The sequence below is a fragment of the Helianthus annuus genome, chromosome 4 (genome assembly GCF_002127325.2).
Source record: "Helianthus annuus cultivar XRQ/B chromosome 4, HanXRQr2.0-SUNRISE, whole genome shotgun sequence".
Classification (NCBI taxonomy): domain Eukaryota; kingdom Viridiplantae; phylum Streptophyta; class Magnoliopsida; order Asterales; family Asteraceae; genus Helianthus; species Helianthus annuus.
The window spans coordinates 202,546,659-202,562,713 of NC_035436.2; the positions used below are offsets into that span (position 1 = coordinate 202,546,659).

General features: G+C 37.1%; 2 protein-coding genes across 2 annotated transcripts; both read right to left on the bottom strand.

The window, feature by feature from the left end:
* Nucleotides 1-4,691: 4,691 nt before the first annotated feature.
* LOC110938005 (RHOMBOID-like protein 1) lies at nt 4,692-9,291 on the bottom strand. The gene is made up of 6 exons (XM_022180473.2): nt 8,829-9,291; nt 7,379-7,542; nt 6,484-6,647; nt 5,975-6,231; nt 5,080-5,206; nt 4,692-4,994 (listed from the first exon to the last, which is right to left on the bottom strand). The coding sequence occupies exons 1-6, from the start codon at nt 9,182-9,184 to the stop codon at nt 4,872-4,874; spliced, it is 1,191 nt and encodes a 396-aa protein (XP_022036165.1). The 5' UTR covers nt 9,185-9,291; the 3' UTR covers nt 4,692-4,871.
* A 2,687-nt stretch (nt 9,292-11,978) lies between these two features.
* On the bottom strand, nt 11,979-14,676 carry LOC110938004 (beta-glucuronosyltransferase GlcAT14A). The gene is made up of 4 exons (XM_022180472.2): nt 14,089-14,676; nt 13,918-13,993; nt 13,713-13,828; nt 11,979-12,676 (listed from the first exon to the last, which is right to left on the bottom strand). Exons 1-4 carry the CDS (start codon nt 14,609-14,611, stop codon nt 12,159-12,161), a joined length of 1,233 nt encoding a protein of 410 aa, XP_022036164.1. The 5' UTR covers nt 14,612-14,676; the 3' UTR covers nt 11,979-12,158.
* Nucleotides 14,677-16,055: the final 1,379 nt, after the last annotated feature.

Sequence of the window (16,055 nt, forward strand, 5' to 3'; positions counted from 1 at the left end):
CTTTTACCTGAAACCGTATCCCTATTTCCCAGATTTGAAACCTATCAACATCACAACATTAGTGCCAACCTAGCGATTTAAATGTGTCCGTGAATCTGTTTGGTCTTCGAACGTGTCAACCTTCTTTGGTCGGGGGAGCTGTCTCTGTTTTTGATGAAGGCCTCCGGGGAGCATTAGAGGATATTGTTGTTTGTGGGGGTGCCTTTTTTGGAGATCTCCAGTGGAGGTTGGCTTCTCTCCCGACCCGGTTCGGAGGCTTAGGGATTTGTACGGCCGATGATGCCTCTTCATATGCTTTCGTGGCTTCAAGGGCCCAATCTTGGGGTTTACAAGACCATATACTTCGAGAATGTGGTGGGGATGTTTTAGACTCCGATTACAGGAGTGCGTTGGACCGTTTGCATAGTTCTCTTCCCGACCTTGATATTGGCGGTTTCTACATTAAAGACACCGCCCCTCCTAAATCCCAGAAAATTCTGGCGAATGCGTTATATGGCGAAATTATCAAGAGGTTTGAAGAGAAGTTTGTTTTATCCCCTCGGCAAAGAGTTGTGTTTGAATGTCTACGTACCCCACATGGTCAGGATTTTCTGTCTGTCGCACCTATTGAAGGCTTGGGGCAACACATGTCGGTTGTGGAATACCGTGCTATCCTTAGATACCGACTGATGATTCCTTTGTTCCCAGTTGACGAGCCATGTCCGGTATGCCGCAAAGTGTGTTTGGATTCTTTCGGCAAGCACACGATCCACTGTAAAGAGCTACCAGGGTTTAAATATCGGCATGATTGGGTGAGAGATGTGTTATGTGATGTCCTTAAGCGGGCCGGGATCTCTGCCAAAAAGGAGGCTCCAGTAAATTTCCTGACTGACCCCTTAGAGGGGAGGTCCATTTTACGCCCGGCGGACATCCTTGTGTTTGGATGGGAAGGGGGAAACACGCTTGTGTAGATCTAACTGGAGTCTCCCCCCTTGTCGGGCTCAAGGACAAGGGCTTTGTCGTAGGGCAAGCGGTGCACAAGGCAGAGGCGAGCAAAGTGGCAAAACATGAGAAAGCCTGCCGGGAGAATCAACATGTATTTGTCCCGTTTGCGTTTGATACCATTGGTGGTCTCGCTCCTGACGCTGTGCGACTCTTGAATCGGGTTCAAAAAGTCGTTAACAGTAATTCTTCGTCGCTAAAGGTTTCAAACTTTGTATTTAGTAGAATTGGTTTTTCTATTCAAAAGGGGGTGGCGGCGCAACTTGTTGCCCGACTACCTACCATTGCTTTGTAATTGCCCTTTTTCGTGTGGTATGAATGATTAAATCTTAACCTAAAAAAAAGAGCTGGTGGGTGGTGGCACGTGGGGCGGTGGTGCTTGGTGGAGAACAGTGGTGTTGCTAAGAGTGGTGGAGGGTGTGGTGGTTGTTAGCGGTTGGTGGTGGTGGACGACATAGGTAGAGAGAGCAGGGAAAGAGAGAGAGATAGAGAAACAAGGAGTCAAGGACTATACATATATATTCTCTCTCTCTCTCTCTCTCTCTATATATATATATATATGGTGAGGTTCCTCTACAAAGTGTGTTTTTTCTACAAAGTGTAGTAAGTATTTTGTGCAAATGGATGTGTTTAATCAATGGTTGAGATTAGTTGGTGGCATTTTTGTAATATTTTTGTTTTAGTTATTGATTCATTTAATGGGCGAAGGGCATTGTAGTCATTAATCGTGTTTTAAATAAAGAAACTACCATCAGTTCCTTTATTCTAGCAATTTCTTCATTAATTAACCACCAATCTCTAAAATCATGGATCTAGACATCCAAACTAAAGAAGATTCGTTCCAACATAATTCAAGAACATTCAAACAATGGAGAACAATAACACTATAATCTATTCCAAAAAAAATGTTCATACGCTTTCTTTAATTTTTTTGCGATCTAATCTATTTATACTAGTGTGTTATACGGAATGCAAGCTTTTATAATGGTGTGTTATACATAGTCTAAGTTGTTTATATTCGTGTGGTATACTGGAGATGGAAGCTGTTTTATACTGGTGTGTTATACGGAATCTAAGTTGTTTATACTAGTGTGTTATACTGGCGATCGAATCTTTTTATACTGGTGTGTTATACGGAATCTAAGTTGTTTATTCTAGTGTGTTATATGGAATGTAAGATGTGTATACCGGTGTGTTATACGGAATCTATGCTGTTTATACTGGTGTGTTATATGGAATACAAGCCGTTTATACTGGTGTGTTATACGAAATGTAAGTTATTTATATTGGTGTATTATACAGAATCTAAACTATTTATACCGGTGTGTTATACGGAAATGTAATTTGTTTACACTTGTAACTGATAAAACACAACGTGAATAAACTTATAACAGCTAAAACACAACGTCAAAAATTTGTTCATGAGTGATCGCATGTCATGTTAATTTGTTCAGTATACGTTCTTTGTATTATAAATAACTGACAATTTTGAATTCTTAAAAGATATATTGTTTCCTTAAAAATCTCCTTATTTTGTTTGAGAAATAAATTTTCCATAAATAAGTTAATTATTCAATTACCTTTATACCCTTTAATATAAAATATTTAAATGACACATGTCACCCTTAGAACACTTCCTACACTTTGTAGGAAATAGACTTTGTAGCCAACTTTCACCCTATATATATATATATATATAATATTATATATTATATTCATTTTGTTTTACTTGTTAATTAAAATAATTTTAAATTTATGGTAAAAAGACTAAACTAGCCTTGTTTGGTATGATTTAACTAAAAAAAATTAACTTAGTTAAGCTTAAAGGATATAACGTATATGATTTTAAAACATAAAGTACAAAACTCGTTAATTTTAAACACAAAGGACACCGCCTGAAAAAAAGGTATAAAGATAAAGGACAAAACTTACGATTCACTCTATGATTAATATGTGAACATTTTCAGGCATCTCACAACATACCAAATGAAATCAAACACAAATAATCAGTGGCGGAGCTTGACCAAAAATTCCCGGGGAGGGGGGGGGCGAAAAGTCATGGGACCCAATTTATATATTGTATAAATATTTAGGCAAAATAATTGGGGGAGGGAGGGGGCAATTCTATATAATTTTAAAATTTTCGGACAAAAAGGAAATTTTATATTTCTAACTGAAACATCCGGGTGGAGGGCGGGGGGGGGGGGGGGGGGCACCCCCCACTTTACACCAAGCTACACCCATGCAAATAATTGTATATAGCGATGAGGAATGAATTGAACAAATTAGGGGTGAGCATAAATAGGTCCGGACCGATATTAACCGATAACCGACCCGAAATGACACCTAAACTGGACCGAACCGAATTGGTAGGGTCGAAAATTGGTTTCAATATTTATACTATAATCGGGTCGGGTGGTCCAAAAACAGGGTAAAAACAGAGATCAAACAGCTGGGCCGATTTATTAAAGATGTAACAGATAGGTTTTTTTATTTCAGACTTTTGGCTCTAGGTTATGAGTTGGTATAAGCCGCCCATTTGAGATATGATTTTTATAAGCTACTTAATTAATTCACGGCAAAAACAAACCATCATTCATCATTGGCTTTTTTTTATCATTAACTTAGTGTGATTAAAATTCTTTCATGCTATTAGTGTGTTGAATTCATCATCCCAAGCCTACGTAGACGAGGTACATCACATGCTCTTATACTAATTCGGTGTTGTTTTATTGTTGTTCGGTATTATGTTTGAATTCCTTGATATTTTTTTGGATGTTTGGATATTTGAATTATAAAGTTATGTTTTTCTGCGTTTGCCAATGAAAATAGGAAATATATTACACACATCAACATTTGGTAACATGTTTTGTCAAATATGGTTGAATGGATTGAAATTTAGGACCTTATTGCTTGATTCCTAAATGCCATACACGATACACCCTAGTTCAATGATTCATTATTAGTCGTTCATGTGATTTCTTTGTACAGTGGCTTCAACAGCTTCAACTCATGGGTTTTGAACATGGGACATATATAGGGTCGGTTATTATACTTGGGACCAAGATACCCGATATGATAAATAACTGGAACCGACCCTATATTTAGGGTATGTAAATTGGGTATGATATTACGGTCGAGTCGGTTCTCAGGTCGGGTCAGGTAATAACAAATGCTCATCCCTAGAACAACTCGTAGTCTTCAAGAACATATGGATAACCATTAAACAACACACACCCTAAACCAAAATTTATAACATATGGATAACGATTAAACAACACACACCCTAAACCAAAATTTATGTAAACTTAAACAGATCTGATACATACAAACAAGTAACAACAATCAACAACTGAATCGATCAATAGAATCGGATGATTCGGTGTCGAATAACAAACCCATACATAAAAAAATGAATCATCAAACATCAAATCGATCATATCGATTCAGCAAATGTAGACGACAAGTCATTTACATTGACGTTTACTAAATTTCGGATTAGATGTCAAATTGTCAACTTAATTTGTTAGCAATGCTCTCAACCTTCGGGCACCCGCCCCAGGCTTCAAAACACCAAACCCGTCATTATTCAAACTCAAGCATGTTTGATGCTTATCACCAAACCCGTCATATAACGGTTTGATAGTATCCTTCAGGCGATGAAACAAAATTTGTGTAGTAAACACTAAAATCTACATCGCCAAACTAAAAAAAAAAATCAAACAGTTGCTATGATATGCATTTACCTAAACAAATCAAAGAAATAACTTGTAAAAATATAAACCAAACCAACTAAAATGTTGAGCGTTATAACTAATACAAAAAGGGAGGGTGGGAATCATATCATACAGATAACAGAACATACGAGGCGATTGTACTGCTGCTACCAATTATCGACAAAGCTGACTACAAAGACCTCGTATCTGAGACGAGTTTGGGTCGTTCAGCCAGTACGTCCCATTTTTACCATTATTGGAGCATGTTAACGTATACTGATTACCCGTTTGCTCAGACTGTCATGTCATAATATCATTCGTTAGTTCCAAATCCGCTTACGTTAATAAAGACAAAGGTAGAAAGACGAGTTTGATGACTCACCAAGCAGGACACAGGGTTTGTGTCACAGCTCCACCTTGAAGTAGGTACACAGCTCATGTAATGACACCAAGAACAATAATCGTTTAAGTTCACCCCGCGCAGAAGTGAAACAAGCCCCGCAATCATCCTATAAAAAATGAATCAAATATGTAAAATAAAGAAATTAGCTTAAATAATAAGAAAACAGGTAAAATATGTGTTTTAACTAGTTGGATGTCCCGCCCGCGTTGCGGGCGCTAAGCCGAATATTTCTTAGTTTAATAACATGTACGCATGTATTGTAGTTACTTGTGCATACTACGCGTAACACGATCTCAAAAAAATTATATCGACTCAACCAATTAAACCAAAACACTGCCATAGAAGCCTGAGCTGGAGGCAAAATAGTAAATTGTCATAAACAATGAGCGAGTGTCAGACACCTGCTTGACAAAAAAGTTAGATTGAGTAAATCAAGTAAAATAAAAACTACTATAGTTTTGAAAAAAAAAATTAAAACGATGGCAAGACTCCAGATTTTAACTGAGGGCAAAATCATAAGTTTTTAAAAGAGGGCAAACTCATAATTTTAAACTGAGGGCAAATTCGTAATTTTTAGCTGGGGGCAAAACCAAAATTTTGTTTTGAACTGGGGGAAAATCATAGTTTTGAACTAAGGGCGAAATCGTAATTTTTAGCTGAGGACAAAAGCATAAATTTATTTTGAGCTCAGGGTAAAAGCATAATTTTGAACTGAGGGCGAAATCGTAATTTTTGAAAGGGCAATTATAATTATATTATATTATACTAACATTATTAAAAAAAAAAGGGCAGCCGCCCAATTTCCACCAATGTGGTGGCAGTACTATTGCCGCCTTTGTAAATATATATGTAAGTAAATTACATATTTTCTTACCCAGCCACCACAAGGATGAGTGAAATGAGCCAAAGGACAAGTTGATATGTCTTGTATTTGGGCCTAGGCCCAACCCTAGAATAAGAAGATGTGTATCTTTGGCTAACCCAACCAAACTGGGGGCGCATTAAAAACACAAACCCGAGAAGAAAGCCCGAAGAAAACCCACCAAGATGAGCAAAGTTATCGACATGTGGCAGAATACCAACCGCTAGGTTAATAACAATAATGATCACAAGGGTGAATAGTGCTGCCATCTGAACATAAAGTTAGTAACCTGTTAGAAAACATATCTTCAACCAGTGGCGGATCCAGGGGTGTTTTGGGGGTTCCCGGGAATCCCCCGGTTTGGAAAAAATGAAAAAAAAAATAGTGGAAATTTTGTATGATTTAGAAAAAATAGTGAGAATTCGTGAAAATCTACCAAAAGGAACCCGATGGAAAAAATTCTTGGATCCGTCACTGTCTTCAACCATACTTGTTGAGAAATGATTACATTTGATAAATACCTTATTAGCATATATAGTCCAATTAGTTATGAGTTCCGAAAGCATTCCACCCAACAACCCGAAAACTGCACCAGAAGCGCCAACTGATATGTTTGACTGAAGGAATAGTGCAGATAACAAACTGCCACCAAACCCTGAGATTACATAAAGCAATCCAATGCGTACTGCAAACAAATTACGAAGCAAGAAAGTTAAGTTAATACGCAACACTAATATGCAAGATCAAAACAGCAAATCAACCCCCATAAGGTAACTATAATGACAAAGGAGGTTTCGGTTTACCCTTTTATTTTACAAATATCATCATTTAGATGTATGAATGTATCTAAAATGAAAAATTAGCTTACTATCATCCTATTCTAAGAGGGTGTTTGGGGTTGAGTTTTGAAGGAGATTTTTAGATTATTGAGTTTTGAAATCGTAAATAATCAGTTTTGAGTGTTTGGGTAGAAAAATTTAAAAATTGATTATTTGCGTTTAGAAAGTTACAAAACGCAGTTTTCCAAAAGCAGCTCCACCCCTACTGCAACAAAACGCAGTTTTCCAAAAATTGATTATTTGCGTTTAGAAAAGGATTTTCACTTGTTTATTTTTTTAAATATATATTTGTCAAACACTCAAATAGTTGATTATCTTATTATTGTGATATCAAGCAACATAATCAAATCCAAACACTATCTTTCAACATCACGTTTTGTTATAGTTAATTATCTGATTCTGATTATTCGAAACGCATAATCTATTTTCAAAACTCAACCCCAAACACCCCCTAAATCAACACCACTTATATTATATAATGACATAAGAGACTCACGATAATAACATAAAATATTTAAGTACTAATGCCTGCAGGGATAACGAAATAAAACTTGAACCTGGTAGCCAATGTACTTACTAAACCCAAATTCTTGCTCGAGTCGAATGCCAATAACCAAGAGACTCAACATGTTTGCCAACAAATGGAAAAGCCCGCCATGCAACCAAATGCACGTAATCAGGCGCCACCCCTGGTGATCATCAACCACTTTACTCACATCCAACGCCCCCATCTTCTCTAGCCTAAGAAACAAACATAAATGCCAACTTTTAGTTTTCCAATTTCCACCACAAGCAACAAGCTATATCATAAATCTACTTAAAACTAGTTTCAACCATAGTTATTAAAGGCGTTAGGCGCACTCAAGGCGCATAGGTCTCGCCTGTGGCCTAGGCGCAAGGCGCAAAAAAGCGCGGGCCTGAGAAAAAAAAATCGCACAATAAAAAAACTTAAAATATTCTTATATAATAGAAAGTTAATACTATTCTTCAAATAAAATAAAACTAAAGCTATTATATAACATTTTATATCGTCTATTTAGTACCAAAAGTTATAAATGCTTGTTTATAAGTGTAGAAAAATAGTTTTCGTTAGATAAAAGTAGGAAATCTAGCTGGAATCTTGCCAGAATTTAAAGAATTTGGCCAGAAACTCTCCAGAATCTAGGAATCTCACTGGAATATGCGCATGAACCATCACTTGGAGAATTAAAGCGCAATTGCCTTGACTTAAGGCGCAAACGCCTCGCCTTGCTAGGAAATTGGGCCTAGGCGCAAGAGGCGACGACTTTTAACAACTATGGTTTCAACATTTGTGTTATTGTGTTAACAAATGGTTGTTTATTTCCTTCCTTCGGGGATAAAGGAAAAAAAAATTTCTTACAAAAACCGTAAAAAAAAATTCTATTCGTGTTTGCAAAAACAATGTTCTCTTCTTTTTCTGATTATCTATTTATATTATACCGGCCAGATTAAATCAATAAATTAGAAATTCTAATGAAGCGACTGAGCGAGGGGTCTATATTTTATAGTTAATAGATATCTTTAGATCACGATTCTATTTAGACTATAATAACATATCAGAAGAATAATCAAATTGCTTTATACTATATAAAAAAATATAAATAGGACAAAAGGATGATTGTATATAATTATATAATTTAAGTATTTAACTTATTACAACTTTTAAAACATATGTTACAATCATTTAAAACATATTGTTGACTTTTAAACAGACGAGTTTTAACCGGCCGTGACTTTTTCACACATAAATATCTTTTAAAAAAATTACACCATATTAACGAGCTTTCTATTCGCTTTCATGTGACTATATGATATATTGCTATAGATTTTTTAATTTAAAAAAAAATAATTAACATGTGATGTGATTAATAGTACATGTGTTCCCTTATAATAAACCCTAAATTCTCAAGTAAATTAACAATCTAGGTTTAAACTAACATCAATTAGGGCCATAATCAATAAATAAACAACTAACATACAAAAAGAGAAATTAAGAGAAGAATTACGTGGAAGAAGAAGGTCCGAGAAGCGGATTTTCTTTGAACGGCTGAAACGATAACCTCCCCAAAAAGGTAGCAACGCAAGAAACCGTATTTTTAGGGCAATCATTAACATACATAGTAATAACAAACAGCACAGTATCTGCTACAACGAAGCTAGGAATCAACCACGGGAACCACTTCTTAAAATGCTTAATTTCTCGAAACGGTGACGGTGTTTGCGTTTGATTTCCGGCGGTTGTTGCCGCCAGAAAAGGTGTCGGTGATGACTCGATTTCGACCGGGTGGATGATGTTTCCGGTTCCGATACCGCGTCTGGAGTTGATTTTGAGTTGAATCTCCGGCCGGTTGGCTTCCGCCATTTCGCCGGAAAAGTGATCGGAGGGTTTTGGCGGTGATTGAAGAATCTCCGGCGAAATTTGTGAAAATAAATAAAGAGGGTGGGGAAGGGGTTTGATGTAATGATGATAAAAGTGGTGTGTTTTTGTTTTTATTTATTTTTTTAATTGTTGTTAAGGTCCCTAATGTATGGGTTGGGTTTTGTTTTGACCCCTAGGATTCGTTTATTTGCTTTGGTTGCAAGTTAGCAAGGTGTTCACATGGCTTAGAGTTTATGTAAAGAAATGTTGCCAAGCTTATGTGGTGTTATTCGGGTTCAAGCAAGGAGTTTTTGTTTAGCTTTTAATGGGGCTTTTAATGGGGCTTTTAATGGTTCAGATCTCTTACTAGTTCAGCATTTAATGGTTCAGATTGTTTGTTTCGCTAGTAGATGTCTGATTGGTTTAGACATTTGCCTCTGAATGGTTAAGCATTATAGTGAGTCTGAATGGTTAAGACATCTAATCTGAATTGGTCAGACATTTGTCTCTGAACAGTTAAGCATTATATTGTCTCTTAATAGTTCAGACCTTTTACTGATTTGGCACTTAATGGTTCATACATCTTACTGATTCAGCACTTAACCATTCAAAAGTTGTCAAACATTAGTTGTTGCATTGATGACTCCATGGAGTGTTGTAGGGGTGGTGTTTGTAGAATGATGAGTGGGGATGTTTTTGGTATGTGTGCCACACAAGCAATATCCATTAGCCATTAGGCTCATCGGTCGCCACAAGGAACAAACGAAACACCATACTAGATGTCCAAACAACTTTTTCTGCCTAAGTCGTTGGTTCCTTTGCTTACGAGATCCTTTCTGTCACTGTTAAGATTTCGTATTTAATGTGTCATAGGTAAGGTTGTGTCAAATTAAAAGCTATTGTACCTTTCACCCGGAATCACCGTTCAAGTATATGGTTGCCATGGTACAAGTCTATACGCTTAAGCCTCATGATTTCATATATGCTGGTCGAGAGTTTAAAGATGGGACACGCTAAATTCTAATCTAGATGACCCATCAATCCAGGCTTGATGATACGGGCTTAGATAAATTGATACATGGGTTACCTTTTCATATAATTTATAAACTCAAATTTATCGTGATTTTCAAAAGAAGATTAATCAAAATAGTACTTTGTTCTATTAATTATCAAATCTTAAAAGCATATACAGATTAAAAGTAAGTTTATAATTTACAACCAAACAAATGTTCTATAAATATTTCAATTTAGTGATCTCTAAAATAACTATTATACTTGAGGATTTTTAATACCAAAATCAATTTACAAATATTTATGAGGTATATGATATGGGGGATATTAACTTGATGTATGGAAACATTGAGGGGTAAAAATGAAATTGGAAAGAAAGATAAAAAATGTTAAAAATAATACCGAGTGTCCAGTATAGTCAAATAAACCGGGTCACCAAATCCACACCGGTTTTTTGTCATATCATTGGCAGGTGGATATAGCTTAACCAAATACTTTATAGTTTTTAACTAACCAACCACTTTTTAGTTTTTAATTACGAGTAACAACAATATATAACAGCGACCCCCTACTAGACAAGTAGATAACGATACGTGTTATATTATATAGGTAGAGGATCCTGTACATTAATACAGAAGTGTGAGAACTGTATTATAACACTATATAACACCATATAAACACCGTATAACACCATATAACACTATGTAACACTATATAACAAATATAACATTATATTTTGTCTGATAGCATGTCTATGATAGATATATAGTGTTATATATTGTTATATATTATTATATAGTGTCATATAGTGTTACATAGTGTTATATGGTGTTATACAGTGTTATATAGTGTTATATATAGTGTTATAATACACTTCTCACACTTCTAAATTAATGTACACTATCCCTACCCATATTATATATATACACCCAAAACATTCAATGAATATCAATAAAATAAACTGATTAATTTGGGTAAACAATTTTTTTTTTAATTATGTAAAACTTCGGTTTTTCTTTAGTCAAATTATATTACACATCAGTTTTTATTTACTCAAATTATATTACATGTCAATTTATACCATACCTAGGGCTATAAACGAACCGAACGTTCAACGAACAGTTCGTAAACAGTTTGGCGGGAAGTTCGTTTTATGTTCGTTCGATTAGCTTAACGAACGAACACGTACAAAAAATTTTGTTCAGATAGCTTAGCGAACGAACACGAACACAAGTCTCGTTCGTTCGACTGTGCTCGTGAACGTTCGGTAATATATTCAGTTACGTTCGTTCATGTTCGTTTGATTATATTAAAAAAATAACAAACCTTTAATCTAAACATATTGAAAACTTGAAACCCTAGTTAGCTAAAATATGGACATTCTAAGACAATTTTGGGGATAATTATATCTAAGTTAGTTAAACTTGATTATTAGTTTGGTGGTGTAGTAGACTTCTTGTGTTTTGATTTATCATTTGATGGTTGTATTAATTACTTCTTGTGTTTTGATTTATCATTTCTCAGCTAACTATGTTAAGGTTCTGTTAGTTAGAAGTGTTATCGACCAATAAGTTGAAAGTTGGGAGTGCTAGCGTACAAATCGAAAGTTGAGAGTGTTATCGGCCAATCGATGAACGTTGGCTTATTTAAATCCAAACACAACTTGCGTATTCACATAAGTTTTATGTTGGTGGTCTTACTAGTTTCAAGCGAACATAAACTACTTGAGAGGAAATATTTGTCATGGGATATGTTTTTAACCATAATTGGCATAACTAAAACCAAATATAAAGGGTACTTTGAATTCAATCTAAACCATACATTATTCATGAATAGTATATAGTCCTAAACCATCAACCACCAAAAATTAACAAATATTCCCCCCAAGAAATTCTAATGCTACAAGCTGAATATTCTTATAAATCGTGAGCGGCCAGCCGCGACTTATTTATCATCATACATAAAATCATTTACATTGACGTTTCCTAAAATTCGGACTAGATGTCAACTTTGTTAGCAATGTTCTCAACCTTCGGCCACCCGCCCCAGGCTTCAAAACACCAAACCCGTTGTTATTCAAACTCGAGCACGTTTGATGCTTACCAGCACCTGCAGAACACCACCCTCCATGGGTGAAATGGTTAGGACGTCTCTTGAGTAGCTCGCGGTCAATTCTATCAAGAACCACATTGTTGTGCTTGAATTTTCTTGCAAATGGGCGACTGCTAAGAACCATTTTTCTATAGTCTCGGGGTCCAAGCAACCTCGGGTGTTGTTTTGGTGGTGTGTCCCATGTAATGTAATGAAGATCATGGTTGACCGTGGTGTTTTTGTAGTCTTTTGAGTTGCATATGACGGTCTGAAAGTATCCTTCAGGCGATGAAACGAAATTTGTGTAGTAAAGTAGGAGCGTTCGTGGTAAGTTTTCCCAACCGACTATGCAATATTCTGCAAATGATCTTGATAATATAGTCCATGCTGAACCTGTGTTTATATACAGGTGAGTGTTAATGATACATGAATAGGATCTTGATAATTATAGTTGCTGAAAATAACAATATCCATGGGTGTAAACGAGCCGGGCCGAGCCTGAGCTCAATTTGGCTCGAGCTGGGGCCTGGGCTCGTCATGTTTTTATGAAACTCGAGCTCGGCTCGGTTCGAGCCTAATTATTTGAGCTCGAGCTCGGCTCGTGAGTAAAACCCAAAGCTCGAGCTCGACTCGACTCAGCTTGAGCTATTCTGAGAACAATCTTAAACAAGCTAAAAGCTCGGCTCAAGCTCGTTTCTATGTCGATTATACAATCCAAAGCTCGACTCAAGCTCGGTTCGCCAATGTTATCATCATTATTATTATATTATATATAAAAAAATTAAAATTTTGTTTGGGCTCGCTTAGGCTTGCGAGCCTAGACGAGCTTTGTATTTCAGGCTCGAGCTCGGTCTCGAAAACTAAACGAGCTCTCGAGCTCGGGCTCGTTAAAGCTCGGATCGTTCGAGTTTTTAACCGAGCCGATGACAAGTAGCTCTCGAGCTTGGACTCGGGCTCATTAAAGCTCGGCTCGTTCGAGTTTTTAACCGAGCCGATGACAAGTAGCTCTCGAGCTTGGACTCGGGCTCGTTAAAGCTTGGACGGTTTGCCCGACTGTCAAATCCAATTTCCATTATATGCTAGTCAGCTAGCGGAGCCCCAATTTTGGCATACCGACTGTTTCCCAAATTTTAAACATTTTCATTTTATATTGTAACAACGCGTAAATCTTTGATTTGTTAAATTTACATGTTTATTATTATAAAGTCACTTCGATTATTATTCACTCAATTTCATTTCCTAAATTTGACTCGACCCGCCAAGTTTAGATTTACCCGAAATATTACATCAAATACATGTCAAAAATTTCTCTTTATTGCAAATAATCATACAATTCTTGCTTATAAGTATAATTCAACCCAAAAAAGCGATTAAAGATCAAATAAAGATCCGAGATCCAAACCGAACTAGAAATGAAAGAAAAGTAAACCTGTATACAACTTGAAAGCAGTAGGCAGAGTCCTTTGCTTGATCGCCCACCATATCTCCGATTTATTCGAACTATAAAGACCCGGATCAATCATAACCGGCTTCCCCCTCTTGTTCCTGCATAAGCCAATGCAAAAGATCAAACAACTCAATAAACACTCTTAAAAGTCAAACAGAAACTATCCAACTCAGTCAGTCAGTCTTACAATTTCCAACCCAACCGACTCGTATGCTGTACGAAATTCAAATGTTTCGGCATCACCGAGAACGCAGATATCAGATCTGAAAAGGGTAATCACAAATCCACCAATAAACAACCAACAATTCATGAATCTGTTGTTCAAAACATGATCCTAAACAACATTCACTCACCGTACCATCTTGAGTAACTAAAGGATAATCAGAAGCACTAAGATTAATAAACCAATCCCAGCTGGCATCGTGAATCCTTAACAGCATAGACATAGCGTGCAAAGTGGTTGCAAGCATTGTGGGCCCTCTGTACGTGACTCTATTAGGCTTACCTACAACAAAAACATTCCTAACGACCTGAAAAACCTTATTGTCTGAAACAAATGTTGCAATGTCTTGATGTTCGTCATGTGTTGCGTCGAGTTCCAGGTGGATTAGGTACAAGTTGGCTGGATGGTAGAGGGCGTGGATGGTTCTTTTGAGTTTAGAAGTGTCGCCTTTTGATGCGGAGATCAAGTAGGCGAATGAGACTGGGTATGGTCTGGTGTTGTTGATAGATTTGGGGATTACTAGAGTTGAAAGTGGTGATTGGTTTAGGAGTATTGGGATGTTGTTGTTGTTGTATGAAGTTAAGTAGGTGGATATGTATAGCATTGTGAAGATGAGTGATGTTAGAATGAAGGAGATTAAGAAGAGCTTCAAAGCCATTGGGGGAAATGGTTGGATCCAAAGGTAGATCTTCAACTAAAGAAGATGACTGTGTGTGTGGGGGGGTGGGGGGGGGGGTGGATGGAGTGTAGATGGGTTTTGGGGGTGTTTGGGTTAGCTTATTTTGGAGAAATTATATGACTTATTAACTTATAAAAGTTAATAAGTTGTTTTTTGAGTGTTTGGGTTAGCTTATTTCAGAGGATTTTGTGTGTGTGAGAAGTCATTTTTGAGAAGTCAGAATTTCTGACTTCTCACTTATGACTTATATAAGTTAATAAGTCATTTTGAGAAGGAATGCCAAACACCCACTTTGTGGGTTGCTTGAGATGAAAGGGGGAGATGCTGGAAGTCACTCTCTGAGTTAGGTGCTGCTTTTGTGTTTCAGATCTTCTGAATCTAGTTAATGTTTCTTCAACTAATTAAGATTGGAGTTAATTGCTCGGATGGTCCTCTGTTTTCACGGTTTTTCACGTTTAGTCCCTATATTTTAAAAATAGCAGGTATGTTTTTTGTGGTTCGCTCATTTGTTATTCGGATAGTCCATGTATTGCCATATAGAATTACAAATATACCCTTACTAATAAAAACAAAAACTAAATAATAAAATACTCAGGTGGGCCCCACCAAACACATCTCAATCTCCAGTAAACCAACCCTCACCAAGCCATCGTCTCATCATTCATGATTCATCAGACTTGGGTGAGAGGGGCACTCCCGGGAGTCCCCTCTCTTATGCACACCCAATCCGTTTATGTCACGTCAACTCCCCTCTTAAACTCCCCTCGCACCCTAATTTGATGGCGGCCCTCCCCCCTTAGGGGAATTGTTTTTTTATTCAAAAAAAAAAAGTAAAAGTTTTGATTGGTTGAAAATGAGGCTGGCCCCACCATCTCATCTCTCCCTCTTCGGTGACTTCACCCCGACCCACCTCCCCGATTGCCCTCCATCCGCCTTCGGCGGCACCCTCCCCGCTCGGTAAAACCGGTCCCCGCATGGGGTCACCGAGGGTGCCCCGGACACCCTTACACCACCACCACCACCACCCATCTTAAACCTTCGCCGCCGGTGCCGGATCTACTCCGTACCAACCACAACTATCTGCCTCAGTCTCACTAGATCAACACCTCCAATCTCCCACCACATGCCCGGACTTATTCGCCTCCATGAACGAATCGGACGTTCCTTGAACCGTGACATCAGCGCCGTAGTCGAACGAAAGCTCGAGCCACCGGCAATCTCCGGAGCTTCTTCTGGGTTCAGATTAAGTTATATCTTCATTAAATTGTTTTTTTAAATGTTAAACCACTATATGTTGTGTATGTGATCATGGTTATACTAATGAATGTAGAAATTCATGTTCTTGTGGATGCTAATTGCTAATTATCCCTCAAAATCTCTTCAAAGCTCATTAACAGGACAAATCAATGTTCAAACTAAAATG